This window comes from Pristis pectinata, chromosome 2, assembly GCF_009764475.1.
Source record: "Pristis pectinata isolate sPriPec2 chromosome 2, sPriPec2.1.pri, whole genome shotgun sequence".
Classification (NCBI taxonomy): domain Eukaryota; kingdom Metazoa; phylum Chordata; class Chondrichthyes; order Rhinopristiformes; family Pristidae; genus Pristis; species Pristis pectinata.
The window spans coordinates 5,302,867-5,330,512 of record NC_067406.1 but is presented as its reverse complement, the minus strand read 5'-3'; the positions used below and the strand labels follow the sequence as shown (position 1 = coordinate 5,330,512).

At 45.7% G+C, this 27,646-nt stretch overlaps 2 protein-coding genes across 22 annotated transcripts in view; both read left to right on the top strand.

Moving 5' to 3' along the window:
• nagk (N-acetylglucosamine kinase) overlaps positions 1-15,643 on the top strand; it is a 47,906-nt gene extending 32,263 nt beyond the window's left edge. For all 21 annotated transcript variants that reach the window (XM_052038635.1, XM_052038644.1, XM_052038793.1 and 18 more), the window contains 3 exons: positions 3,538-3,635; positions 9,187-9,265; positions 13,454-15,643. In XM_052038635.1, coding sequence (XP_051894595.1) covers positions 3,538-3,635; positions 9,187-9,265; positions 13,454-13,650 — 374 coding nt within the window. In that variant the 3' untranslated portion in view covers positions 13,651-15,643. The remainder of the gene's footprint in view (positions 1-3,537; positions 3,636-9,186; positions 9,266-13,453) is intronic.
• LOC127580023 (uncharacterized) overlaps positions 1-27,646 on the top strand; it is a 399,650-nt gene that overhangs the window by 328,440 nt on the left and 43,564 nt on the right.

Genomic DNA, 27,646 nt, shown 5'->3' with positions numbered 1-27,646 from the left:
TATCTACATGCTCGAGCTTTTCAGCCTGCTGCAAGTCCCCACTACAATCCCCCAGATCTTTCTTCCATAGTGAATACTGATGTAAAGTAGATGATGTACATATTGTGTCAAGAATCCATCACGAGCACACTTAACAAACTCCACCCCATCCAAACCCCTCACTGTCTGGAGATGCCAGTCGATGTTTGGGAAATTAAAATCTCCCATCACAGCAACTCTGTTATTATCACATCTTTCTAGAATCTGCTTCCCTATCTGCTCCTCAATATCCCTGTTACTATTGGGCGGCCTATAAAAAAAACACCCAGTAAAGTTATTGACTTCTTCCTGTTCCCAACCTCCACCCACAGAGATTCCATAGACAGTCCCTCCACGATGTCCACCTTTTCTGCAGCCGTGACACTATCTCTGATCAACAGTGCCACGCCCCCACCTCTTTTGCCTCCCTCCCTGTCCTTTCTGAAATATCTAAAACCCGGCACTTGAAGCAACCATTCCAGTCCCTGATCCATCCAAGTCTCTGTAACGGCCACCACATCGTAGCTCCAAGTATTTATCCAAGCTCTAAGCTCATCCGCCCTGTTCAGAATACTCCTTGTGTTAAAATAGATACGCCTCAAACCGGTCTGAGCACGTCCCTTCTCTGTCACCTGCCTATCCTACTACTAGCTTTCTCTATTTAAGAGCCAAACACCTCTTCCCCAGTCTCTCCAGTTCGGATCCCACTCCCCAACAGTTCTAGTTTAAACTCCCCCCAGTAGCCTTAGCAAACCTCCCCACCAGGATATTGGTTCTCCTGGGATTCAAGTGCAACCCGTCCTCTTTGTACAGGTCATACCTGCCCCAAAAGAGGCCCCAGTGATCCAGAAATCTGAATCCCTGCCCCTTATTCCAATCCCTCAACCACGCATTTAACCTCCACCTCATTCTGTTCCACCTCATTCTGTTCTTATACCCACTGTCATGTGGCACAGGCAGTAATCCTGAAATTACTACCTTTGAGGTCCTGCTTCTCAACTTCCTTCCTAACTCCCTAGAGTCTTTTTTCAGGACCTCATCCCTTGTCCTACCTATGTCGTTGGTACCGATATGTACCAAAACCTCTGGCTGTTCTCCCTCGCTCTGCAGGATATCTTGGACGCGATCTGAAACATCCCAGACCCTGGCACCTGGGAGGCAAACTACCTTCCGAGTTTCTCTCCCGTGTCCACAGAATTGCCTGTCTGCCCACCTAATGATAGAGTCCCCTATCACTACTGCCCTCCTCTCTCCTTCCCTACCCTTCTGAGCCACAGGGCCGGACTCTGTGCCAGAGACACTGCCACTGTTGCTTCCCCCAGGTAGGCTGTCTCCCCCAACAGTACTCAAGCAGGGGTACTTATTGTCAAGGGGTACGCCACGGGGGTACTCTCTAGTACCTGACTCTTCCCCTTCCCCCTCCTGACTGTGACCCACTTGCCTGACTCCCTTGGCCCCAGTGTGACCACCTGCCTATAACTCCTCTCTATCACCTCCTCATTCTCCCTGATCAGACGAAGGTCATCGAGCTGCATCTCCAGTTCCCTAACATGGTCCCTCAGGAGCTGCAGCTCGACACACCGGGCGCAGATGTAGCCTTCCCGGAGGCAGGGAGACTCTGGGAACTCCCACATCTGACACCGAGTACAGGAAATCACACTCATACCCCTTCCTTAACTCAAGTCACCTACCTTCCCTTGCCCCTTTACGCCTAAGTCCCTTGAGCCAAAGCCCAGAACACTCTGCTCCCTCTCACTCAGCTGCCCTCTCCGACGCTGCCCACTGGATATGGTGGTTTGCTTTTTAAACTGCCCGCGCCTTACCTGCTGATGTCACGCGCCTGCGCAGTCCTGCCCCCACTATTCCCGATGAGAACTTACATAAAAAATGTATAAAAAAGAACCTTATAAAACAAAACCTTATAATAAAAAACCTTACATAAAAAAAGAATCTGTAATCCTGCAACAGGACTAATGATTGGGAAGCATGAGTTCAAATCCCGTCATTGATGGAGGGAATTTTAATTAAACTAATCTGGAATATCAGTATTGGTAATTGGTTTATTATTGTCACATGTACAACAAGTGCAAGTGAAAGATGGGAAATGGCTTATAATGAAATGAAATTTAAATATCTTATTGTCACATGTACCAAGATACAGTAAAAAGCTTTTGTTTGCATGCCATTCAGACAGATCGTTCCATAAGCACGTCAAGGTATTACAAAAGGAAAACGATAACAAAATGCAGAATACAGTGTTCCAGTTACAGAGAAAGTGCTGTGCATGGAGACGATAAGGTGCAAAGGCTATGATGAGGTATATTTTGAGGTCAAGAGTTCAACTTCATCGTATCGATGCACCATAGAAAGCATCCTCTCTGGATGCATCACAGCTCTGCCCGTGACTGCAAGAAACTGCAGAGAGTTGTGGACACAGCTCAGCACGTCGCAGAAACAAGCCTCCCATACATGGACTCTGTCTACAATTCTCGCTGCCTCGGTAAAGCAGCCAACATAATCAAAGACCCCAGACATTCTCTCTTCCCCCCTGTTCCATCAGGCAGAAGATACAAAAGCCTGAAAGCACGTATGGTTCCCTAGTACGATAAGAAGAACTCTTGACCTCACAGTCAACCTAGTCATGGCCTTGCATCTTATTGTCTGCCTGCACTGCACTTTCTCTGTAACTGTAACACTTTATTCTGCATTCTGTTATTGTTTTCCCTTGTACTACCTCAATGCACTTAAGTAATGAAATGATCTGTATGGATAGCATTCAAAACAATGTTCTCACCGTACCTCAGTACATGTGACAATAATAAACCAATTTACCAATTTATCCACCACCTTTTCAAATACCCCCAATGATCCAGCCAACACAACCCTCCAGAGAAACCCTCCGGTTTCTCTCTCCACAGATGCTGCCTGACTTGATGTGCATTTTCTGTTAGATTCCATAGCCAGTGGTCCAGCTTGACGTTAGTTTGGTAATTTTGATAAAACAGCCAACATAACCAAAGACCCCACCCACCCTGGAAATTCTCTCTTCTCCCCCCTCCCATCAGGCAGAAGGTACAAAAGCCTGAAAGCGCGTACCACCAGGCTCAAGGACAGCTTCTATTCCACTGTTGTAAGACTATTGAATGGTCCTCTAGTACGATAAGGTGGATAAGGTTGTACAGCTTACCAATATCACTACCTCAGTATAGCAACACTATGACCACTTTGCACTATGATGGACTTTGTGTTCTTTCTTGTATAATTTATATTTTTCTTGTGTATGTTTTGTTTCTAATGTGCCTATGATGCTGCAGCAAGTAAGTTTTTCATTGCGCCTGTGCAAACATATACTTGTGCATGTGACAATAAACTCAACTTGCCTTTGACTTCTGAGTCCATCTCCGTAGGTGGAGATGTCTGAAATGGCCCAACTCCATCAGAAGTTTTGATCATGATGAGTGGTAGTGGGGGAGAAGGGGGACAACAATTAAAACTCTCCTTTTTTTATGTTATTTTCAGTGGCAAACAGTGGAGATGCATTGAGCTGCAGTGTGTTCAGAAGAGCAGGCCAGGAATTAGCCCAGCACGTTGTGGCTGTGATGCCAGGTGCAGACAAGGTAAGATAAAATCAAACGTTGGCAGTGGGTTTGGACTTGGCTAGCTCCTGAGATGAGAGGGTTGCCCTGTCAAGAACAGCTTAAAAGAAATAGTAGATCTGTATTCTTTGGAGTTTAGAAGAATGAGGGTTAATCTTGTTGCAACATGTAGGATCCTAATGGGACAGGGTAGATATTGAGATGTTTCCACCTGTGGGAGAATCTCAAATGAAGGGACGTGGTTATAAGTTAAGGGGACAGTCTTTTAAAACTGAGGTGCACAGGAATTTCTCCCTGTGGAGTGGTGAATCTCTGGAATTCTTTACTCTGGAGGGTTGTGCAGACTGGATTATTGGGGATATTAAAAGAAGTGGTGGGTAAATTGGTTTATTATTGTCACATGTACCAAAGTATGGTGAAAACTTTGTTTTGCACGCCATCCATACAGATCATTTCATTACATTGTTTTTACAATGCACTCTGTACTAACCCAATGTATCTGCACTGTGTAATGCATTGACCTGTACGATCAGTTTGCAAGACAAGCTTTTCATTGTACCTTGGTACAAGTGACAATAATAAACCAATACCAATACAACACTGCATTGAGGTAGTGCAAGGGAAAACAATAACAGAAAGCAGAATAAAGTGTTACAGAGAAAGTGCAGTGCAGGCAGACAATAAGGTGCAACGTCATATCGAGGTAGATTGTGAGGTCAAGAGTCCATCTTATCATACTAGGGAACCATTCAATAGTCTTATAACAGTGAGATAGAAGCTGTCCTTGAGCCTGGTGGTACGTGCTTTCAGGCTTTTGTATCTTCTCCCTGATGGAAGGGGTGAGAAGAGGGAATGTCCGGGGTGAATGGGGTCTTTGATTATGTCGGCTGCTTTACCGAGGCAGCGAGAAGTGTAGACAGAGTCCATGGAGGGGAGGCTGGTTTCCGTGATGTGCTGAGCTGTGTCCACAACTCTCTGCAGTTTCTTGCGGTCACGGGGAGAGCAGTTGCCATACCAAACCGTGATCCATCCGGATAGGATGCTTTCTATGGTGCATCGATAAAAATTTTGAAAGATCAGGTAATTAAGAGCTATGCAGAACAGGCAAGGAAGGTGAGGTCTGGGGCAGATCAGCCATGATCATGCTGAATGACAGGACAGGTTTGAGGGGCCGAGTAGCCTACTCCCCCTATTTTCTTGTCTTCTTGTGCCTTTGGGAATCCCATCAGGATTTTGAGGTTGTAACTTCTGTAAGTCTTGATTCTTCCAAAAAAAAATCAAACTGTTTAAGAAACATTTCCACAATGATTTTAGTCTCAAGATACCTCAGAGCAACTGGAAGTTAAATGAGAAATGATGAGACGAGCCTGAATTGGTGTTGGTTTATTATTGTCACTTGTACCGAGGTACAGTGAAAAACTTGTCTTGCATACCAATCGTACAGGTCAATTCATTACACAGTGCAGTTACATTTGTTTAGTACAGAGTGCATTGATGTAGTACAGGTAAAAACAATAACAGTACAGAGTAAAGTGTCACAGCTACAGAGAAAGTGCAGTGCAATAAGGTGCATGGTCACAACAAGGTAGATCGTGAGGTCATAGTCCATCTCATTGTATAAGGGAACCATTCAATAGTCTTATAACAGTGGGATAGAAGCTGTCCTTAAGTCTGGTGGTACGTGCCCTCAGGCTCCTGTATCTTCTACCCAATGGAAGAGGAGAGAAGAGAGAATGACCCGGGTGGGTGGGGTCTTTGATTATGCTGGCTGCTTCACCAAGACAATGATAGGTAAGGACAGAGTCCAAGGAGGGGAGGCTGGTTTCCGTGATGTGCTGAGCTGTGTCCACAACCCTCTGCAGTTTCTTGCGGTCCTGGGCAGAGCAGTTGCCGTACCAAGCCGTGATGCATCCAGGTAGGATGCTTTCTATGGTGCATCGGTAAAAGTTGGTGAGAGTCAGAGTCAAAATTGAAACAGTTGATGTGGTCGACAGTGTAGTGGAAAGCTTGAGATTGCAGGGACATTATCAGTCGGGTAAAGGCAGAATTCAAACCCAGAGGGAATGTATTCAGGGAGGCGAGAGAATACACAATAAATGGCAGGGTGTATGGAGGTGTGGAGGAAGAACATGTTTAAGGTAGCAGGACATTATTAAGGAGGTTAAAAAGGCATAAAGGAAGCGTTCAGCACAGACATTGTGACCTGTTCCTGTGCTGTACTGTTCTATGTTCCATGCAGGATGCTTTCCTTTATTAGCTGAGACATAGAATATGAGAGCAGGGGGTGTCATGCAACACGAGTTAGGTCAGTTTGAATTCTGCCTGCAGTTCTGATCACCACACTACAGGAAAGATGTGGTCACACTGGAAAGGATGCAGAGGAGATCCACAGAGTTGTCAGGACTGGAAGGACTGTAGCTCTGAGAAAGGATTGGATGAGGTAGGGTGTTTTTGTTTTGGGACAGAGGAGTCTGAGGGAAGACACAAGAAGTCTACAAAATTTTTGAGGGTCAGGATGGAGACAGCAGGAATAATCTGGGCAGAACTCTTGACCTGGAACAATCTGGTTGAAAAGATGAGTGGGGCATCGATTGACAGTAATTGGCTGAGGCCTTGGACGTGAGGTAAGGAAAGATGTTTTCACAGGGAAGGTGGAGGGGATGTGGACCTCACAACCTGAAAGTGTGAGGTTACCTTGTTATTCCTTTTTTTGTTGCACTGTTTGTTTATTTTTGTAATTTATAGATTTTTATGTCTTTGCACTGTGCTGCTACCGGAAAACAACAAATTTCACGTCATATGCCATAGGACATAGAACACTACAGCACAGTACAGGCCCTTCGGCCCACAATGTTGTGCCGACATTTTATCCTGCTCTAAGATCTATCTAACCCTTCCCTCCCACATAGCCCTCCATTTCTCTATCATTCATGTGTCTAAGAGTCTCATAAATGTCCTTAACGTATCTGCCCCCACAACCTCTGCAGGCAGTGCGTTCCACACACCCACCACTCTCTGTGTAAAACAAAACATCCCTGACATCCCCCTTATACTGTCCTCCAATCACTATAAAATTATGTCCCCCAGTGATGATAGCTCTGAGTCTAAAAGATTCTAGTGGAGGCAGACTCCCTCATCACATTTAGACAGTCCTTGGACGTGGACTTTTGAACTGTGACCACAGGACTACAGACCCAGTGCTGGGAGGTGGGAATAGCTTGGGTAGCTCTTTCTAGACCACTGCAGAAATGATGGGCTGAATGGTCTCATTCTTTTGTAAATGTTCTTTAATTCCAGCTGAAGCAAATGGTTGGTGCCAAGTGGCTTGTTTCCATGCTGTGCGATGTTTGTAGTTCTTAAGTTTGAAGATGACACCAAAATAGGTGGTATAATGGACAGTGAAGAAGATTATCAAAAATTGCAGGGGGATCTTGATCAGCTGAGTAAGTGGGCCAAGGAATGGCAAATGGAGTTTAATTCAGATAAGTGTGAGGTGTTGTGTTTTGGAAATTAAAATCAAGGTAGGACTTTTCACAGTGAATGGCATTGCCCTGGGGAGTGTTGTAGAACAGAGGGACCTTGGAGTTCAGGTACATGGTTCCCTGAAAGTGGAGTCACAGGTAGACAGGGTGGTGAAGAAGGCTTTTGGCACACTGGCCTTCATCAGTCAGGGCACTGAGTAAAAAAAGTTGGGAGGTCATGGTGATGTTGTACATGACGCGGGTGAAGGTGCACTAGGAGTATTCTGTTCAATTTTGATCGTCCTGCTATAGGAAAGATGTTATTAAACAGTACAGAGTACAGAAAAGATTTACAAGGATGTTGGCAGGCCTTGAGGGACTGAGTTGTAGGGAGAGGTTGGACAAGGTAGGACTATTTTCCTTAAAGCGTAGGAGACTAAGAGGTGATCTTATAGAGGTGTATAAAATAATGAGGGTCATAGGGTGAATGTACTCAGTCTTTTTCCCAGGGTTGAGGAATCAAGGGCATAGGTTTAAGGTGAGAGGGGAACTTGAGGGGCAACTTTTTTTTACACAAAGGGTGGTATGTTGGATGAGCTGTCAGTGGAAGTGGTAGAGGCAGGTACAATAACAACTTTTAAAAGACACTTGGACAGGTACATCGGATTGGAAAGTTTTAGAAGGTTATGGGCCAAACGTGGCCAAATGGAATTAGCTTGGATGGGGCACCTTGTTTGGTTGGGCCAAAGGGCCTGTTTCTGTGCTGTATGACCCTATGAACGAGTTGGGTGGTTATTGAAGAGAGGAGTTGCTGATGGTTGTCACGAACTAGCAACAAAAGAAACACACTGAGCATGATTTAGTGTTAAAAACTATTTTATTAATCACTACTTATGATAATACGTAAAATAAAAGTAAAAATGTTAGTATGTTAGAATTCAAAAATGTTAAACCTCGAACGTTAACCCCAAAACTAAACTCGTCGTGTGTGTGTGTGACAAAGTCCAAAACTCCCAGTTCCTGAATGGTTCTTAAAGTTCAGTTCCGCAAGCCATAAGGTGAAACATGAGCAAGGGCTTCTTCAACAACCACCGTTGTCTGAAGATAAGACGTAGATGTAGAGAAACATGGAGAGAGTAAATACGAAATCCAAATGTTCCACGATGGAACCCAAACGACACTTCAGTGTTTACTCGGTAGTGACTTCCTCACCCTGAAAAGCATCCGAACCGTGGTCGTCCACACACAAATACCTGTTTCCTTCTACAGGTCAGCAACAAAGTGAACTCCACCGGATTACTTCCAACTTCCATACATGGATTTCAGTGGCAGACACAGTTATTGTTTCTCATCCATCGATAGAGAAAACAAGCAGGCTGGTGTCTCTCTCCCTTCTCTCTCTCCTTCTTCTTCTGACTTCTTCAACAACGTCATTACGTCCTTTATCTTCTATTGACGTAAGCACGCCCCACACACACATACACACACACTCTCTATCTTAAAGGGACTTTCACTGAGTCCGTAACATGGTGCTTCTCTGTTTGAGCTTGAGGGCAAGTGTTGGTGCCGACTCCAGTCCAGCAGTAAGGTTTAGAATCAGAATCAGATTTATTATCACTGATGTATGAAGTGAAATTTGTTATTTTGCGGCAGCAGTACAGTGCAAGACATAAAATTACTATAAATTACAAAAATTAATAAATAGTGCAAAAAAAAGAATAACAAGATGGTGTTCATGGGTTCATGGACCATTCAGAAATCTGATGGCGGAGGGGAAGAAGCTGTTCCTGAATCGTTGAGTGTGGGTCTTCAGGCTCCTGTACCTCCTCCCCGATGGTAGTAACGACAAGAGGGCATGTCCCGGGTGGTGAGAGTCCTTAATGATGGATGCCACTTTCTTGAGGCACCGCCTCTTGAAGATGTCCTCGATGGTGGGGAGGGTGGTGCCTGTGATGGAGCCGGCTGAGTCTACAACCCTCTGCAGCCTCTTGCGATCCTGCACATTGGAGCCTCCATCCCAGGCGGTGATGCAACCAGTCAGGATGCTTTCCACCGTACATCTGTAGAAATTTGTAGGAATTTAGCCTTAATTGCTGCTTTTCCTGTTCTAGGTGCTTTTTGAGGGGGAGCTCGGTCTACCCATCATCTGTGTGGGATCTGTGTGGAACAGCTGGGACCTCCTAAAAGACGGTGAGTTCCAGGAGAGGACCCCTGCAAGGGGGGAGTGCAAATCCCAGTTGTGATGAGCTGCTGAGGCTAACTATCTCTGGACACTGCCTCGGGAGTCAGTCCCATTTAACCCTTGGTCTGTAAACTGTATCACCGTGTGAGAAAGCTGCACGTTCACTCACACTTCTACCTTCCCCTGTGATTCTGCAACTGTTCCACTTCAAGTGTTTCTTCGGTTCCCTTTTGAAGGTAACTGTCGTGTCACTAGTTCTGATTGGAGTAAGTTTCCTGATACCAGACACTGCAGATGCTGGAAATCTAGAGCAACACACACACAATGCTGGAGGAACTCAGCAGGTCAGGCAGCATCTGTGGAGGGAAATGGACTGTCGAGGTTTCGGTTGAGACCCTTCATCTGGACTGGAAAAAAAGAGGGGAGATGGCCGGTATAAAAAGATGATGGGAAGGGCAGAGCAAGTGCTGGCAGGTGATAGGTGGATGCAGGTGAGGGGAGTGATAGGAAGGTGAGGGAGGGGGGAGAGTGGGAATGATGTCGGAAGCTGGGAGGTGATAGCTGGAGGTGACAAAGGGCTGAAGATGATGGAACCTGGTAGGAGAGGACAGTGGACCATGGAATAAAGGGAAGGAGGTGGGGAGGGGAGCCGGAGGGAGGAATGTGTGGGTGACGGGCAGATCGAGAGGGCGGTGAAGGGGGAAGAGATGGGGTGATGGGGCCAGTTGAATAAGGGGGGACAGAGGGGAGTGGTTACTAGAAGTTAGAGAAACCGATGTTGATAGAAACATAGAAAAACCTACAGCACAATTCAGGCCCTTCGGCCCACAAAGCTGTGCCGAACATGTCCCTAACTTAGAAATTACTAGGCTTACCCATAGCCCTCTATTTTACTCAGCTCCATGTATCTATCTAACAGTTTCTTGAAAGACCCTATCGTATCCGCCTCCACCACCGTTGCCGGCAGCCCATTCCACGCACTCACCACTCTCTGAGTAAAAAAACTTACCCCTGAGATCTCCCCTATACCTACTCCCCAGCACCTTAAACCTATGTCCTCTTGTGGCAACCATTTCAGCCCTGGGGAAAAGACTCTGACTATCCACATGATCAATACCTCTCATCATCTTATATACCTCTATTAGGTCCCCCCTCATCCTCTGTCGCTCCAAGGAGGAAAGGCCGAGTTCCCTCAACCTGTTTTCATAAGGCATGCTCCCCAATCCAGGCAGCATCCTTGTAAATCTCCTCTGCACCCTCTCTATGGCCTCCACATCCTTCCTGTGGTGAGACGACCAGAACTGAGCACAGTACTCCAAGTGGGGTCTGAAAAGGTCCTAAATAGCTGCAACAATACCTCTCAGCTCCTAAATTCAATTCCACGATTGATGAAGGACAATACACCATATGCCTTCTTAACCAAAGAGTCAACCTGCGCAGCCGTTTTGAGCGTCCTATGGACTCGGACCCCGAGATCCCTCTGATCCTCCACACTGCCAAGAGTCCTATCATTAATACTATATTCCGCCAACATATTTGACCTACCAAAATGAACCACTTCACACTTATCTGGGTTGAACTACATCTGCCACTTCTCAGCCCAACTTTGCATCCTATCCATGTCCCGCTGTAACCTCTGACAGCCCTCTATACTATCCACAACACATCCAACCTTTGTGTCATCTGCAAACTTACTAACCCATCCCTCCACTTCCTCATCTGGGTCGTTTATAAAAATCACAAAGAGTAAGGGTCCCAGGACAGATCCCTGAGGTACACCACTGGTCACTGACCTCCATGCAGAATACGACCCTTCAACAACCACTCTTTGCCTCCTGTGGGCCAGCCAGTTCTGGATCCACACTGCAACGTCCCCTTGGATCCCATGCCTCCTTACTTTCTCAATAAGCCTTGCATGGGGTACCTTATCAAATGCCTTGCTGAAATCCATATACACTACCTCTACTGCTCTCCCTTCATCAATGTGTTTAGTCACATCCTCAAAAAATTCAATCAGGCTCGTAAGGCAGGACCTGACCTTGACAAAGCTATGCTGACTATTCCTAATCATATTATACCTCTCCAAATGTTCATAAATCCTGTCTCTCAAGATCTTCTCCATCAGCTTACCAACCACTGAGGTAACACTCACCGGTCTATGATTTCCTGGGCTATCTCTACTCCCTTTCTTGAATAAGGGAAGAACATCTGCAACCCTCCAATCTTCTGGAACCTCTCCTGTTTCCATCAATGACGCAAAGATCGTCAGAGGCTCCGCAATCTCCTCCCTCACCTCCCACAGCAGCCTGGGGTACATCCCATCCGACCCTGGCGACTTATCCAACTTGATGCTTTCCAAAAGTTCCAGCACCTCCTCTTTCCTAATATCTACATGCTCGAGCTTTTCAGCCTGCTGCAAGTCCCCACTACAATCCCCCAGATCTTTCTTCCGTAGTGAATACTGACGTAAAGTATATGATGTACATATTGTGTCAAGAATCCATCATGAACACACTTAACAAACTCCACCCCATCCAAACCCCTCACTGTCTGGAGATGCCAGTCGATGTTTGGGAAATTAAAATCTCCCATCACAACAACTCTGTTATTATCACATCTTTCTAGAATCTGCTTCCCTATCTGCTCCTCAATATCCCTGTTACTATTGGGCGGCCTATAAAAAAAACACCCAGTAAAGTTATTGACCCCTTCCTGTTCCCAACCTCCACCCACAGAGACTCTGTAGACAATCCCTCCATGACATCCACCTTTTCTGCAGCCGTGACACTATCTCTGATCAACAGTGCCACTCCCCCACCTCCCTGTCCTTTCTGAAACATCTAAAACCCAGCACTTGAAGCAACCATTGCAGTCCCTGAGCCATCCAAGTTCCTGTAATGGCCACCATGTCGTAGCTCCAAATATTTATCCAAGCTCTAAGCTCATCCGCCTTGTTCACAATACTCCTTGCATTAAAATAGACACATCTCAGACTGGTCTGAGCACGTCCGTTCTCTATCTCCTGCCTATCCTCCCTCTCGTACCTACTATTAGCTTTCTCTATTTAAGAGCCAAACACCTCTTCCCCAGTCTCTCCAGTTCGGATCCCACCCCCCAACAAAACTAGTTTAAACTCTCCCCAGTAGCCTTAGCAAACCTTCCCGCCAGGATATTGATCCCCTTAGGATTCAAGTGCAACCCGTCCTCTTTGTACAGGTCATACCTGCCCCAAAAGAGGCCCCAATGATCCAGAAATCTGAATCCCTGCCCCTTATTCCAATCCCTCAACCACGCATTTAACCTCCACCTCATTCTGTTCCTATACCCACTGTCACTTGGCACAGGCAGTAATCCTGAAATTACTACCTTTGAGGTCCTGCTTCTCAACTTCCTTCCTAACTCCCTAGAGTCTTTTTTCAGGACCTCATCCCTTTTCCTACCTATGTCGTTGGTACCAATATGTACCACAGCCTCTGGCTGTTCTCTCTGCAGGATATCTTGGATGCAATCTGAAACATCCCAGACCCTAGCACCTGGGAGGCAAACTACCTTCCGAGTTTCTCTCCCGTGTCCACAGAATCGCCTGTCTGCCCACCTAACTATAGAGTCCCCTATCACTAGTGCCCTCCTCTCTCCTTCCCTACCCTTCTGAGCCACAGGGCCGGGCTCTGTGCCAGAGACACTGCCACTGTTGCTACCCCCAGGTAGGCTGTCTCTCCCAACAGCACTCAAACAGGAGTACTTATTGTCAAGGGGTACAGCCACAGGGGTACTCTCTGGTACCTGACTCTTCCCCTTCCCCCTCCTGACTATGACCCACTTGCCCGACTCCCATAGCCCCGGTGTGACCACCTGCCTATAACTCCTTTCTATCACCTCCTCATTCTCCCTGACCAGACGAAGGTCATCGAGCTGCATCTTCAGTTCCTTAACACAGTCCCTCAGGAGCTGCAGCTCGACACACCGGGTGCAGTCTCCAACCTGATGCCGTCAGGTTGGAGATTACCCAGGCCGAATATGAAGTGCTGTTCATCTAATCTGCGTCTGGCCTTGACTTGGCAGTGGAGGAAGCCGTGGGCAGACATGCCGGTGTGGGAAGGGGGACGTGGTCTCCGATCGGCCGGGATCTCCCCATTTCACTTCCACTTCCCCACATTCGGTGCTGCAGAAATGAAGTCCTTTCTGCTTTCCCGCAGGATTTCTCGAGGTGTTGTCGGAAGCGAGGCAGAGTCGGATGGGGAAGCAGCTGACCAAGTTTTCCCTGATGAAGCTGACGCAGCCTTCGGCGGTTGGAGCGGCCAGTCTGGGCGCCCGGCACGTTGGTTACGATTTGCCAATGCACTACACGGATAATGTGATGATCTTCTACACCCACTGCTTCGGGACCCAGTGAAGCTCCCACTGCGTGGGCACTGGGATAATTTGGCACTGACCAGTGAGCTTGCAAGATTGGAGATGCAGAGATGATGTAATGTGGTCATTCAATGATGCTTTCTCATTCCCATATTTTGTATGTTTCCTGATCAGAAGTTTAATTGAAATTTAATCACTTCCTTATCCAGTAACCCAGTCTTACCAAATGATCTCATCCAGTTTCTGTCCCCCTTTCAGGGCAGCAGTTGAGCACTTACCCTAAACAAACGGGTGGGGGGGGTTATCGTGCATAACTTTTGATCCTGTGGAGCTGTGAGCTGGTCTTCAAGTGCTGATGGTAACTGTCGCCTTAATAACATTCCTGAAGAGAATTGTATTTTATTGATGACTGTCAGGATATATTTGCACTTACATGACTGATAATGTCGTGAAACATGAAAATGCTTGTCTGTATTTTCTTTAACTCACACTATTCACTCATTTGACCTGTAACTAGGCAGAAGGATTGGGTGTGATCCTGAGCAGGCTTCCATGACTACCTGCCAGAAGTATTTAAGGATAAGTAGTAGAGTCATGGAGCAATACAGACTGGATACAGGCCCTTCGGCCCAACCAGTCCATGCTGACCACGGTGCCCACCCAGCTAGTCCCAATTTCCTGAGTTCAGCCCATATCCCTCCAAGCCCCACCCCTCCATGTACCTATCCAAGTGCTTCTTAAATGATACTGTTGTACCTGCCTCACCCACTTCCTCTGGCAGCTCGTTCCATGTACTCACCACCCTCTGTGAAAAAGTTGCCCCTCAGGACTCTTCTAAGTCTTTCTCTTCTCACCCTAAACCTATGCCCCCTAGTTTTGGACTCCCCTACCCTGGGGAAAAGACTGTTACTGTCCACTATGCCTCTCATAACTTTAAACATTTCTATAAGGTCTCCTCTCATTTTCCTATGTTCCAAGGAATAAAAACTTCGCCTGGCCAACCTCTCCCTAAAACTCAGGCCCTCTAGTCCTGGCAACATCCTCGTAAATCTTCTCTGCATTCTTTCCAGTTTAATCATGTCTTTCTTATAACGGTGACTAAAATTGTACACAGTACTCCCAGTGCAGCCTCACCAATGACTTACTCAACTGCAACATAATGTCCCAACTCCTATACTCATTGCCCTGACTGATAAAGGTGTTTAGCACACTGGCCTTCATCCCCACCCCGTACACCTGTGATGCCACTTTCGAATGGGGCTAAACGTTGCGAGTTACCAGGAGAGTGAGGAGTGATCGCATAGAGGGTTGAAGGACTTGATGGTAGTTGGGAGGACCACTTCCTCCACTCAGGGGCCACAATAAAGGGACCTCAGAGCCAAACAAAGCAGGAGCAAAGATTGATGGATTCTAAAGAATGGAGATCCCTGACAGCAGTCACTGGTTGCTGTGGTGGTGTTTGCACAGAAACCCTGTCGTGTACATATATGCAGACAGAAGGTGAACATGCTAATACATATCTGATGGTATGGGCTAATGAATCAGAATCAGATTTATTATCACTGACATATGATGTGAAACTTGTTGTTTTGCAGCAGCAGTACAGTGCAAAGACATAAAAATCCATAAATTACAAAAATAAATAAATAGTGCAAAAAAAAAAGGAATAAGGAGGTTCATGGGTTCATGGACCGTTCAGAAATCTGATGGCGGAGGGGAAGAAGCTGTTCCCGAATCGTTGAGTGTGGGTCTTCAGGCTCCTGTACCTCCTCCCTGATCGTAGTAACGAGAAGAGGGCATGTCCAGGGTGGTGAGGGTCCTTAATGATGGATGCTGCCTTCTTGAGGCACCGCCTCTTGAAGATATCCTCGATGGTGGGGCGGGTTGTGCCCGTGATGGAGCTGGCTGAGTCTACAACCCTCTGCACCTTCTTGCCATTATGTTCATTGGAGGCTCCATACCAGGCTGTGATGCATGAGTTCAAACCCCACTATTGACGGAGGGAATTTTAATTAAATGAATCTGGAATATCAGATGTGGTAATTGGTTTATTATTGTCACACGTACTGAGGTACAGTGGAAAACGTAGTTTTGCAGGCCATCCGTACAGACCATTCCATGCCTGTGACATAAAGGGAAAAAAAATGCAGAATATAGTGTTACAGTTACAAAGAAAGTGCAGTGCAGCTTGACAATAAGGTGCAAGGGCCACGACGAGGTAGACTGAGGTCAAGCGTTCATCTTAACATACAAGGGGCCCATTGGAAAGTCTGATAACAGATAAGATATCTCTATTAGTCACATGTACATCGAAACACACAATGCAATCCATCTCTTGCGTAGAGTGTTCTGGGGGCAGCCCGCAAGTGTCGCCACGCTTCTGGCGCCAACAGAGTATGCCCACAACTTCCTAACCCATACGTCTTTGGAATGTGGGAGGAAACCGGAGCACCCGGAGGAAACCCATGCAGACACGAGGAGAACATACAAACCCCTTACAGACAGTGGCCGGAATTGAGCCTGGGTCGCTGGTGCTGTAAAGCGTTACACTAACTGCTACACTACCATGATAGAAGTTGTCCTTGAACCTGGTGGTGTGTTTTCAAGCTTTTGTATCTTCTGCCCGATGGGAGGGGAAAGCACTAGATTGATGTGTTAACTTATACTGAAGGTTCCCTTCCTGAATGACTGTCATCTTAATCACCTTGCAGAATTGCACGTTCACTAGAATGTTTTTCTTTACTGCACTTGTGCTGGGTATTATTGGTATTGGTTCATTGTCGTCACATGTACCGAGATCCAGTGAACGCTTGCATTTATCTACCATCCAGATGGGTCATTCCTCCAGCAGATCCGCTCATTAATCACAAAGGATTCGGGTCTTCCCCCAGAGGTGAACCACCGCTCTGGAGATGCTTCTCTGTAACTGTAACACTTTATTCTGCATTGTTGCCGTTTTACCATGTACTAGCTCAATGCACTGGTGTAATGAATTGGTCTGTATGAATGGTTTGCAAGACAGGTTTTTCACTGTACCTCAGTACATGTGACAATAATAAACCAATTTACTTGTCGGAACCACACAATCAGCCTTGGCTTACAGTGTTGGAGTCAGCAGAGCCATTGTGAGAGAGCTAGACTGCTCTTCTAGTCATTAAGATCTTGACTGCTGGACTTGACACCGTCCAAGACTAAACAGCTCTGTTGATGGAGCCCCTGAACATTCGCTCCCTCCACCACTATCGCCATGGTTGCACTGTACACCATCTACAGATGCTTCCTCTGCAGCAGCTCCCAAACCTGTGACCCTACCAGCTGGAAGGACATGGGTAACAGATGCACAGGGCCAGTCTTGTAGAAACCCTCCGGTGTCCTGCATCAGCCTGCTTTGGAAACGTATCACCATTCCAAGTTGCTCCAGTGCAGGTAACAACCTGGCAATGTGATAAATTGCTCAGGCGTGTCCTGCCTGTCAAAAGATAATCCAGTATATGAAGTATGGCCCAATCAGTCTATTCTCAATCATCAGCTAAAAATGCAAGATGTCTTTGATATTGCTGGTGATTGGTAATTGGTTTATTGTTGTCACATGTACTGGGATGCAGTGAAAAGCTTTTGTGTGTGTGCCATCCAGACAGGTCATTCCATACACAAGTACATTGAGGTAGTACGAAAGGAAAAAGAAACAGATTACAGTTACAGAGAAAGTGCAGTGCAGGCAGACAAAGTGCAAGGGCCACAATGAGATAGATTGAGAGATCAAGAGTTCATTTTTGTTGTATAAGAGGGCCTTTCAATCGTCTTATAACAGTGGGATAGAAGCTGTCCTTGAGCCTGGTGGTACGTGCTTTCAGGCTTTTGTATCTTCTGCCTGATGGGAGGGGGGAGAAGAGAGAATGTCCGGGGTGGGAGGCGTACTTGATTATGCCAGCTGCTTTACCGAGGCAGCAGGAAGTGTAGACAGAGTCCATGGAAGGGAGGCTGGTTTCCGTGAAAGACTGGGCTACATTCACAACTCCGCAAAACTCTCTGCTGTCATGAATCCCTCTTATGCTTACCAAGAATCTATACCTCTGCCTTAAAGATATTTAAATTGCTTCCACAGCAGAGTTCCAAAGACTCGAGATCCTTTGATAGAGAAGAAAATTGCCACATCTCTGTTTTAAATAGGTGACCCCCTTATTTTTAAATCATGACCTCCAGTTCATGGTTCTCCCACATCCACTCAGTCCCCAGGATATCCTATGTATCAATTGTCCTTTTCAATGCCTTCTCCTGCATCCCTATAATGTTGGAGGTTTTGGAGACTTCCAGGCAGTGAATGAGGCACAGGGTCACCTTAACAGGGGAAATGTCTGGGAAGTGCATGCAGTGTATTGTTTCTCAGAGATGGCGATTCTTCCAATATAGCAGCCACTTCACAAACAGCATTGAGATCAAATGCTGGTGAATTGATTCATTTTTTGGTGGTTGTTGCTGTTTGAGTGACAAACATTGACTAATGCAAAGAAACCTCCATTCATAGAATACTTTTCATAATCTGTCAAAACTTTACCACTAATAAAGTATCTTTTGATATGTCCAGATGAAGGGTCTCGACCCAAAATGTCGACTGTCTATTTCCCTCCACAGGTGCTGCCTGACCCGCTGAGTTCCTTCAGCAAGTTGTGTGTTGCTCCAGATTCCGGTGTCTGCTGTCTCTTGTGTCTTGGTATTTTTTTGATAATCAGACTAGATGTGCTTGGGTGTAAGATTAAAGCCCAGCCTGACCATGAATCATATCAGCCTGAGTGCTTATCAGTCTTTCATGATGACCTGACCTGGAGGTATTTGCAAAGAAAAGCAGAAAGAAGGACTTGCTGTGCAGCAGAGACAGAGACCAGATGCAATAATACCAAGCAATCACTCTCAGAAGGATAAAGTCCTGAGTCAGGTTGGCCCTTCCCAACCCAAACCTATTCCAAAGCTGACAGATCCCATTGGCCTTGGATGAGGAAGCTAGGCTCCAATTCAGGTATGGTTAATGTTTGTACCAGTTGACATTAATTTAAGAATCCATAAGCAGCAATGAAATAATAATAGATACTATTCTAGTTATAACTGAGGATAAATGTTGGCCAGAACACAATTAGAGCTTCCTTGTCTTTGCTCAATTAATGCCAAGGAATCTTTTCAAGTCCACCAGAGAGGATGGACGCAATCTGAGGATTATGTCTCATTCAAAAGACGGATCATCAACATTTAGAGACATAGAGTTATACAATATGGAAACAGTCCCTTCCGCCCAACTCATCCATATCAACCATGGTTCTAGTCCCAAGCTATTTAGTATACAACAAAGGACAGTCTCTGGAGTGATTTGACCAGAAGGTGACTGTGCAACTAACGTGGGTTCTTCAACTGGTGGCTTCAGGTCTTTTAACAACTGCCTGCCCCATCAAAAGCTGCCATGTTCCATAAGCCCTGCACCAGTCCACCAGCCTCAGTAGTGTGAGTTGCCAATCAAACATAGGCCAATTCCACCAACAATGTAAACACGCAAGAGACTGCAGATGCTGGAACCTGGAGCAACAGACAATCTGCTGGAGAAAGTCGGAAGGTTAGCCGACATCTGTGGCATCTGATACAAGTCCTGATGCAGGGTCTTGACCCGAAATGTGGACAATTCCTTTCCTCCCACAGGTGCTGCTCAACCTGCCAAGTCCCTCCAACAGATTGTTTGTTGGTACAGCATTTAGATGAGAGCCTAAACTGAGGCCCCATCTGTTTTCTCAGGTAGGTATACAAGATCTTACAGTAGTATCTTGAACTATATTTCTTATAAAATGGAACGTAACAGCATTTTCAGGCACACACATACAAAAACACTCATTCCCATGGTAATATTGAAGCAAGTGTTCTCAGAAGAAAGCACTTACAAGTCCTTGAGGAAGCAAGAGGAAGAGATTCCATTTAGAACATAGAACATTACAGCACAGTACAGGCCATTCACCCCACAATGTTGTGCCGACATTTTATCCTGCTCTATCTAACCCTTCCCTCCCACATAGCCCCCTATTTCTCTATCATTCATGTGTCTAAGTGTCTGTTAAATGTCCCTAATGTATCTGCCCCCACAACCTCTGCCGGCAGTGCGTTCCACACACCCACCACTCTCTGTGTAAAAAAGCTTACCCCTGACATCCCCCTTATATCTTCCTCCAATCACCTTAAAATTATGCCCCCTCATGTTAGCCATTATCTCCCTGGGAAAAAGTCTCTGTATGTACTCTCAATCTATGCCTCATTTTGTACACCTCTATCAAGTCAATTTACTAGACAATTCAAGAAGAAGTAACATAATCTAAAAATTAATTTTTTCAATAACAACTCATTATTACCTATCCCTTTTTTGGACAAACATCCCTTTTCTATCCGTCTTCTACTCAATCACAGGTATTATTTTAATCTTTCCTCCTCTCCCCTCTTTGTCTGCAAACAAAATGTGATCTAATTTCCACCGTTCCCAAGTTTTGATGAAAGGTCACAAACCTGAAATATTATCTCTTTCCTTCTCCACCTGAAGCTCCCTGATCAGTTCACTTCCAGGTTCTTTAATCTTCAGAGTCTATGAATTATTCTAAATAAATCGGTGCAATACTCTCTTCAAGTTTAGTACTTTCTTCTAAAACATTGTGGTCCAACAGCAAGTGTGATCTAACCAGGGCTTTATGGGAACAGAACTATTGTAGTCCTCCAGCTATGCCTGTCCTCCAGTAGTTTTTTCAGGCTTTTAAGCAATTCAATGTCGAGAAATGTGCGGTTGTACACTTTGGAAGCGGAAATAAGCGGGTAGATTATTATCTAGAAGGAGAGAAGATTGAAAGTGCAGTAGTACAAAGGGACTTGGGGGTACTCGTACAAGATACCTTAAAAGTTAACCACCAGGTTGGATCGGTGGTTAAGAAAGCGAATGCTATGTTGGCATTCATCTCGAGAGGTATAGTGTATAAAAGTAAGGAAGTGTTGATGAGGCTCTACGGGGCACTAGTGAGGCCTCATTTGGAATACTGTGAGCAGTTTTGGGCCCCACATCTTAGGAAGGATGTGCTGACGTTGGAGAGGGTTCAGAGGAGATTTACGAGAATGATTCCGGGAATGAAAGGGCTTACGTATGATGAGCATTTGTCGGCTCTTGGACTGTACTCACTGGAGTACAGAAGGATGAGAGGGGACCTCATAGCGACATTTAAAATGTTGACAGGAAAGGATAGAGTAGATGTGGCTAGGCTGTTTCCCTTGGTGGGTGAGTCCAGGACCAGAGGGCACAATCTTAGAATTAGAGGGTACAGTTTCAAGACAGAGATGAGGAGAAGTTTCTTTGCCCAGAGGGTGGTGAAATTGTGGAACTCCTTGCCACGCACAGCAGTGGAGGCCAGATCAGTGGGGCTGTTCAAGGAGGAGATAGACAGATATCTAAATAGTCAGGGTATCAAGGGATATGGGGATAAGGCCGGAAATTGGGATTAGAATAGGTTTTTTTTCTCCCCATTCCCCATTTCTTTTTCCCTTTTCCTTGGAGTAGACTCGATGGGCCGAATGGCCTGCTTCTGCTCCCTTGTCTTGTGATCTTGTGAACTTCCTCTGTTTCTGGGGTTTCATGACTTTGAGATAACTCACAACCAGAACTTTTGATGTTAGTCACTGTTTTAAATTCAGAACTAATTTTAAAGAAGGCAACTAACTCTCCTTCAATGTAGTTCCAAAGGATCTTTTATACCCACCTGGGAGAGCCTATGGAGACACAAGAGACTGCAGATGCTGGAATCTGGAGCAACACACAAAGCACTGGAGGAACTCAACGGGTCAGGCAGCATCTGTGGAGGGAAATGGACAGGTGACGTTTTGGGTTGAGGCCCTTCATTTGGACTGGAAAGAAAGAGGGGAGATAGCCAGTTTAAAAGAATCAGAATCAGATTTATTATCACTGACATATGACATGAAGCTTGTTTTGCAACAGCAGTACAGTGTAAAGACATAAAAATCCATAAATTACAAAAATGAATTAGTGCAAAAAAAAGGAATAACAAGGTAGTGTTCATGGGTTCATGGACCATTCAGAAATCTGATGGTGGAGGGAATGAAGCTGTTCCTGAATCGTTGAGTGTGGGTCTTCAGGCTCCTGTACCTCCTCCCCGATGGTAAAAATGAGAAGAGGGCATGTACCGGGTGGTGAGGGTCCTTAATGATGGATGCCGTCTTCTTGAAGATGTCCTCGATGGCGGGGAAGATTGTTCCCGTGATGGAGCTGGCTGAGTCTACAACCCTCTGCAGCCTCTTGTGATCCTGTGCATTGGAGCTTCCATACCAGGTGGTGATGCAACCAGTCAGAATGCTCTCCGCCGTACATCTGTAGAAATCTGCAAGTCTTTGGTGACAGACCAAATCTCCTCAAACTCCTAACGAAGTAGAGCTGCTGGTGTGCCTTCTTCGTGATTGCATCAATGTGTTGGGCCCAGGATAGATCCTCTGAGATGCTGATGCTCAGGAACTTGAAGCAGCTCACCCTTTCCACCGCTGACCCTCAGTGAGGACCGGTGTGTGTTCTCCCGACTTCCCCTTCCTGAAGTCCACAATCAATTCCTTGGTCTTGCCGACATTGAGTGAAGGGAAGGCGGGGGGGAAGGGGGGGTGGAGTAAGAGCTGGCAGGTGGATCTAGGTCGGTGGGGGTGGTGGGCAGATGAGGGAGGGGGGAGAGGGGGAATGATGTCAGAATCTGGGAGGTGATAGGTGGAGGTGACAAAGGGCTGAAGACGATGGAATCTGATAGGAGAGGAAGGAAGAGCAGGGAATGGAGGGAGGGAGGTGGGGAGGGGAACCGGTCTCCATTTAAGTTCTCACCTACAAGGTGACAACCCTCACTGTGCAGTACTCCCTTAGTACCAACACCTGGAATACCTTCATTCAAGTTTCTTTAGTGGGGCTTGAACTGGCAGTTTGCTGATCAGAGAAGTGTGCATAACATGTGCATAACATGTGAATAACATGTGAATAACATGTCCACTGAGGAGGGCAGTTGGAAGCTTAGCTCAGCAAAAGAGAGGATGTCCCAAGACAAGGGAGAAATCATAAGCTGCAGATGCTTTAGGGAAGGGACAATGATGTCACAGGGGCTGGCCTGACATCATAATGAATTAATTATATTTCTTGTACAATAAAATATAACACAGCCGCCTGTCTCCACACACGTACATACACGCACACACACACATATATGTAAACAGTCATCCTCATGGTAATATTGAAGCAAACATTTTCAGAAGAAAGCATTTACAAACCTTTCATACAGCAGGAGGAAGCGGTTCCAATTATTGGAACAATTCAGACAAAGGTAACACAGTCTCCAAAGAGATTCCTTTCAATAACTGGATCCAATTAGTGGTTATAAATATTAATGATTCGGGGGGTGGCGGGGTAGGGGTGGTGTCAGTGGGATTGCTAATGTAGTGGGCCAAAGGGCCTGTTCCTGTGCTGCACTGTTCTATGATCTATGAAGGAAACTTACTGCTGTTACCAGCTCTGGGTTTATAGATTCCCTCAGTCCTAATCCAATTGACTCTTAACCTCTGCCTGTGAGCAGTGGTGTTCCGCAGGGATCTGTGCTGGGACCTCTGCTGTTTGTGATGTACATAAATGACCCGGATGAGTATGTTGATTGGGGGGTTGGTAAGTTTGCAGACGATACCAGGATTGGTGGAGCTGTGAATAGTGTAGAAGACTGGTGATGGATACAGGGTGATATAGATCAGCTGCAGATGTGGGCAGAGAAATGGCAGATGGAGTTTAACCCGGATAATTGTGAGGTGTTATACCTTGGTAGGACTAATGTCAAGAGGCAGTACACTCTCAAGGGAAAGACCCTTAAAAGTGTTGAAAAACAGAGAGACCTTGGGGTGCAAGTCCATGGCTCATTGAAAGTGTCTACACAGGTAGACAGGGTGGTTAAGAAGGCGTATGGAACGCTTGCTTTTATTAATCAGGGTATTGAGTACAGGAGTCAAGAAGTTATGATGCATCTCTATAGAACTCTGGTTAGGCCACATTTAGAGTATTGCGTGCAATTCTGGTCACCTCACTACAGGAAGGATGTCGAGGCTTTAGAGAGGGTGCAGAGAAGGTTTACCAGGATGCTGCCTGGATTAGAGGGCATGTGCTATCAGGAGAGGCTGGACAAACTTGGGCTCTTTTCTCTGGAGCGGTGGAGGCTGAGGGGTGATCTGTTGGAAGTGTATAAAATTATGAGGGGCAGAGATAGGGTGGACAAGCAATATCTTTTTCCCATTATTGAGCGATCCAACCCCAGAGGGCACGCATTTAAGGTGAGGGGTGTAGGTTCAGAAAAGACGTGAAGGGTAAGTTTTTTACTGAGGGAGTGGTGGATGCCTGGAATGTGTTGTCTGATAGGGTGGTGGAGGCAAATTCATGGGGGGCTTTTAAGAGAGGCTTGGATGGGCACATGAATGAGAGGAAAATGGAGGGATGTGGGCAGTCTGTAGGTAGGAGGGATTAGCTATGTCGGCACAAAATAAGGGCATCGTTGACATCCTGAACATGGGTAAAATGAAATTTATTAGAATTGTAATTGGTTTATTATTGTCACATGTACTGAAGTACAGTGAAAAACTTGTCTTGCACACCATTCGTACAGGTCAATTCATTACACAGTGCATCGAGGCAGTACAGGGTAAAACAATAACAGAATGCAGAATAAGGTGTTACAGTTACAGAGAAAGTGCAGTGCAGGCAGACAATAAGGTGCAAGGTCATAACAAGGTAGATTGTGAGGTCAAGAGTCCATTTTATCATTTTGGAAATTTATTATCTTGTATTTGCTTTCAGCCTTGACCTGATTCTGTTTTAATGTTTCTTGTTCTTCTACAATTGGCATCCGAAGTCCTCCATCTAGTTGCTACCTGCTGCCAGCATGATGGTAAGATCCTGTACTTCATTTATGTTAAGCTATTCTTTCTCGCTCAACTTTGTTGATAATAGGGGACTGATCTGTGATGGGATTTGGTTCTAGTCAGCACCCATGCAGCAGAACCCAAGATTCAATAAGTCAGCTTGGGTAGAAGTAAAATCCCTTGACGTTTCTCCCACTGGGATGACCTTCTGTGAAAAATTCCGGTGTATTTTAGAAACCCTAAGAAGAATGAGGTGATGCATTTTAGGAAGTCAAGCCAGCATGGGACTTACACTATGAATGGTAGGGCACTGGGGAGTGTAATGGAACAGAGTATAAGTGTATAGTTTGTTGAAAGCAGCGTCACAGGTAGACAGGGTGGCGAGAAAGGCATTTAGCATGCTGGCCTTCATCAGTCAGGGCACCGAGTATAGGAGTTGGGACATCATGTTGCTGTTGTATAAGTTGTTGGTGAGGCCACACTGGGAGTACTGTGTATAGTTTTGGTCACCCTGTCATAGGAAAGACATGGTTAATCCGGAAAGAGTGCAGAGAAGATTTACGAGGATGTTGCCAAGACTAGAGGGCCTGAGTTATAGGGAGAGGTTGGCCAGGCTGGGTCTTTATTCCTTGGAACGTAGGAGAATGAGGGGCGACCTTATAGAAGTGTTTAAAATAGATAAGGTGGGTCCTTTCCCCAGGGTAGGAGCATAGATTTAGGGTGAGAGGGGAAACTTTAACAGGGACCTGAGGGGCAACTTTTTCACGCAGAGGGTGGTGAGTACATGGAACAAGCTGCCAGAGGAAGTGGGTGAGGCAGGTAAAACAGTATCATTTAAGAAGCACTTGGATAGGTACATGGAGGGGCGGGGCTTGGAGGGATATGGGCCGAACGCAGGAAATTGGGACTAGGTGGGTGGGCACCGTGGTAGGCATGGACTGGTTGGGCCGAAGGGCCTGTATCCATGCTGTGTTGCTCTATGGCTCTGACATATTGGAAGGGAATGGCCATGTTCATATACCTGAATAATACTGGGCTCCACAGATTACAGAGCGATTACAATTACAAGATACAATTGCAGAGAGACAAGACACACAAACTGGAAACTTAGAAGATCAAGAGTTGGTTTGTTCTAAGCTTCATCAATATTAAGTAGAACTGATAGGAAGAATACATTTCCACTAGTTAGGGAGTCTGGGATTCAGAACCATCATTAAAATTAGAGCCAGTCATTTCAGGTTTGATGTTCAGAGACACTTCTGCATGCAGTGTGGCAGAAATCTGGAACTTTCCTCTGCAAATATCAATTGGTGCTGGGTCAGATGTACAAATGTGGTCAACTGGAGGTTTCAAGATTGAGACTGATGGATTTTTTTACTATATGAAAGGTAACAAGGGAAAGGGAGCAAATGTGGGTTAATAGAAGTTGACATGTCAGCCTTGTTTTAGTAAGAGGAAGGATGGTCTGGTGTAGACAGAGTGAGGAAGCGTTGAAATAGTTTTAGTAAAGTTGCCTCACAGGTGGATAGGGTAGTTAAGAAAGCTCATGAGGTGTTAGCTTTCATAAGTCGAGGGATCGAGTTTAAGAGCCGCGAGGTAATGATGCAGCTCTATAAAACTGGTTAGACCACACAGAGTACTGTGTCCAGTTCTGGTCGCCTCATTATAGGAAGGATGTGGAAGTGTTGGAAAGGGTGCAGAGGAGATTTACCAGGATGCAGCCTGGTTTAGAGAGTATGCATTATGAGGAGAGACTAAGGGAGCTAGGGCTTTACTCTTTGGAGAGAAGGAGGATGAGAGGAGACATGATAGAGGTGTACAAAATATTAAGAGGAATAGATAGAGTGGACAGCCAGCGCCTCTTTCCCAGGGCACCGATGCTCAATACAAGAGCGCATGGCTTTAAAGTAATGGGTGGGAAGTTCAAGGGAGATATCAGAGGAAGGTTTTTTACCCAGAGAGTGGTTGGGGCATGGAATGCGCTGCCTGGGGCGGTGCTGGAGGCAGGTACGTTGGTCAAATTCAAGAGATTGCTAGATAGGCATATGGAGGAATTTAAAATAGAGGGATATACAGGAGGAAGGGGTTAGATACTCTTAGGCGAGGTTTAAAGGTCAGCACAATATGGTGGGCCAAAGGGCCTGCATTGTGCTGTACTGTTCTATGTTCTATGCTCTAAAACGTTGGAACAGATTCAGACTGGAAGATCTAATGTTCTAATGCTCCTTGAGGCATTAAACAGATTAATCCCACATTCGATCTGGAAGGCACTGAGAGGTCTTTCTTTTATATTTGGATTGGATCCTGTTAATTTGATTAATGAATCGACTGTCTTTGTTTATTAAATGAAGGATCAGCAACCACAGTCAACATATCAGCACGATTATAAGAAGTTTTCGTCAGTGGCTGCCAGATTGGCCAGAGAGAATCCCATCAGACCCAAGGCTGACAATCTGACGATTCCAAAGGTAAGGGAGAGTAAATAGGACGGAGAACAAGACTGACCCATGTGTGGAATAAATGTTGGCACATTTCCCTTCTGTATTAGAATCAGAATCGGGTTTATTATCACTGACTTATATGTTGTGAAATGTTGTTTTGCGGCAGCAGTACAGTGCAAAGACATTAATATTACGTTTAATTACAAGATAAATAGTGCAAAAAAAGAAATAACTGGTAATTGGACAAAGCAGCAGCTCTCCAATTCCCTCTCCAGCTATTCAGGAACCATGCACCATCTGTGTCCGTTTCCAGCCTCTGGGTGAAATAATGACCTTGAATCACCTCTGTGAGCCTTTCCCCCATCCATGACCAGTGTTACGGACTCAGTGAAAGTCCCTTTAAGATAGAGAGTGTGTGTGTATGTGTGTGTGGGGCGTGCTTACGTCAATAGAAGATAAAGGACGTAATGACGTTGTTGAAGAGGTCAGAAGAGGAAGAAAGAGAGAGAGAGAAGGGAGAGAGACACCAGCCTGCTTGTTTTCTCTATCGATGGATGAGAAACAATAACTGTGTTTGCCACTGAAATCCATGTATGGAAGTTGGAAGTAATCCGGTGGAGTTCACTTTGTTGCTGACCTGTAGAAGGAAAC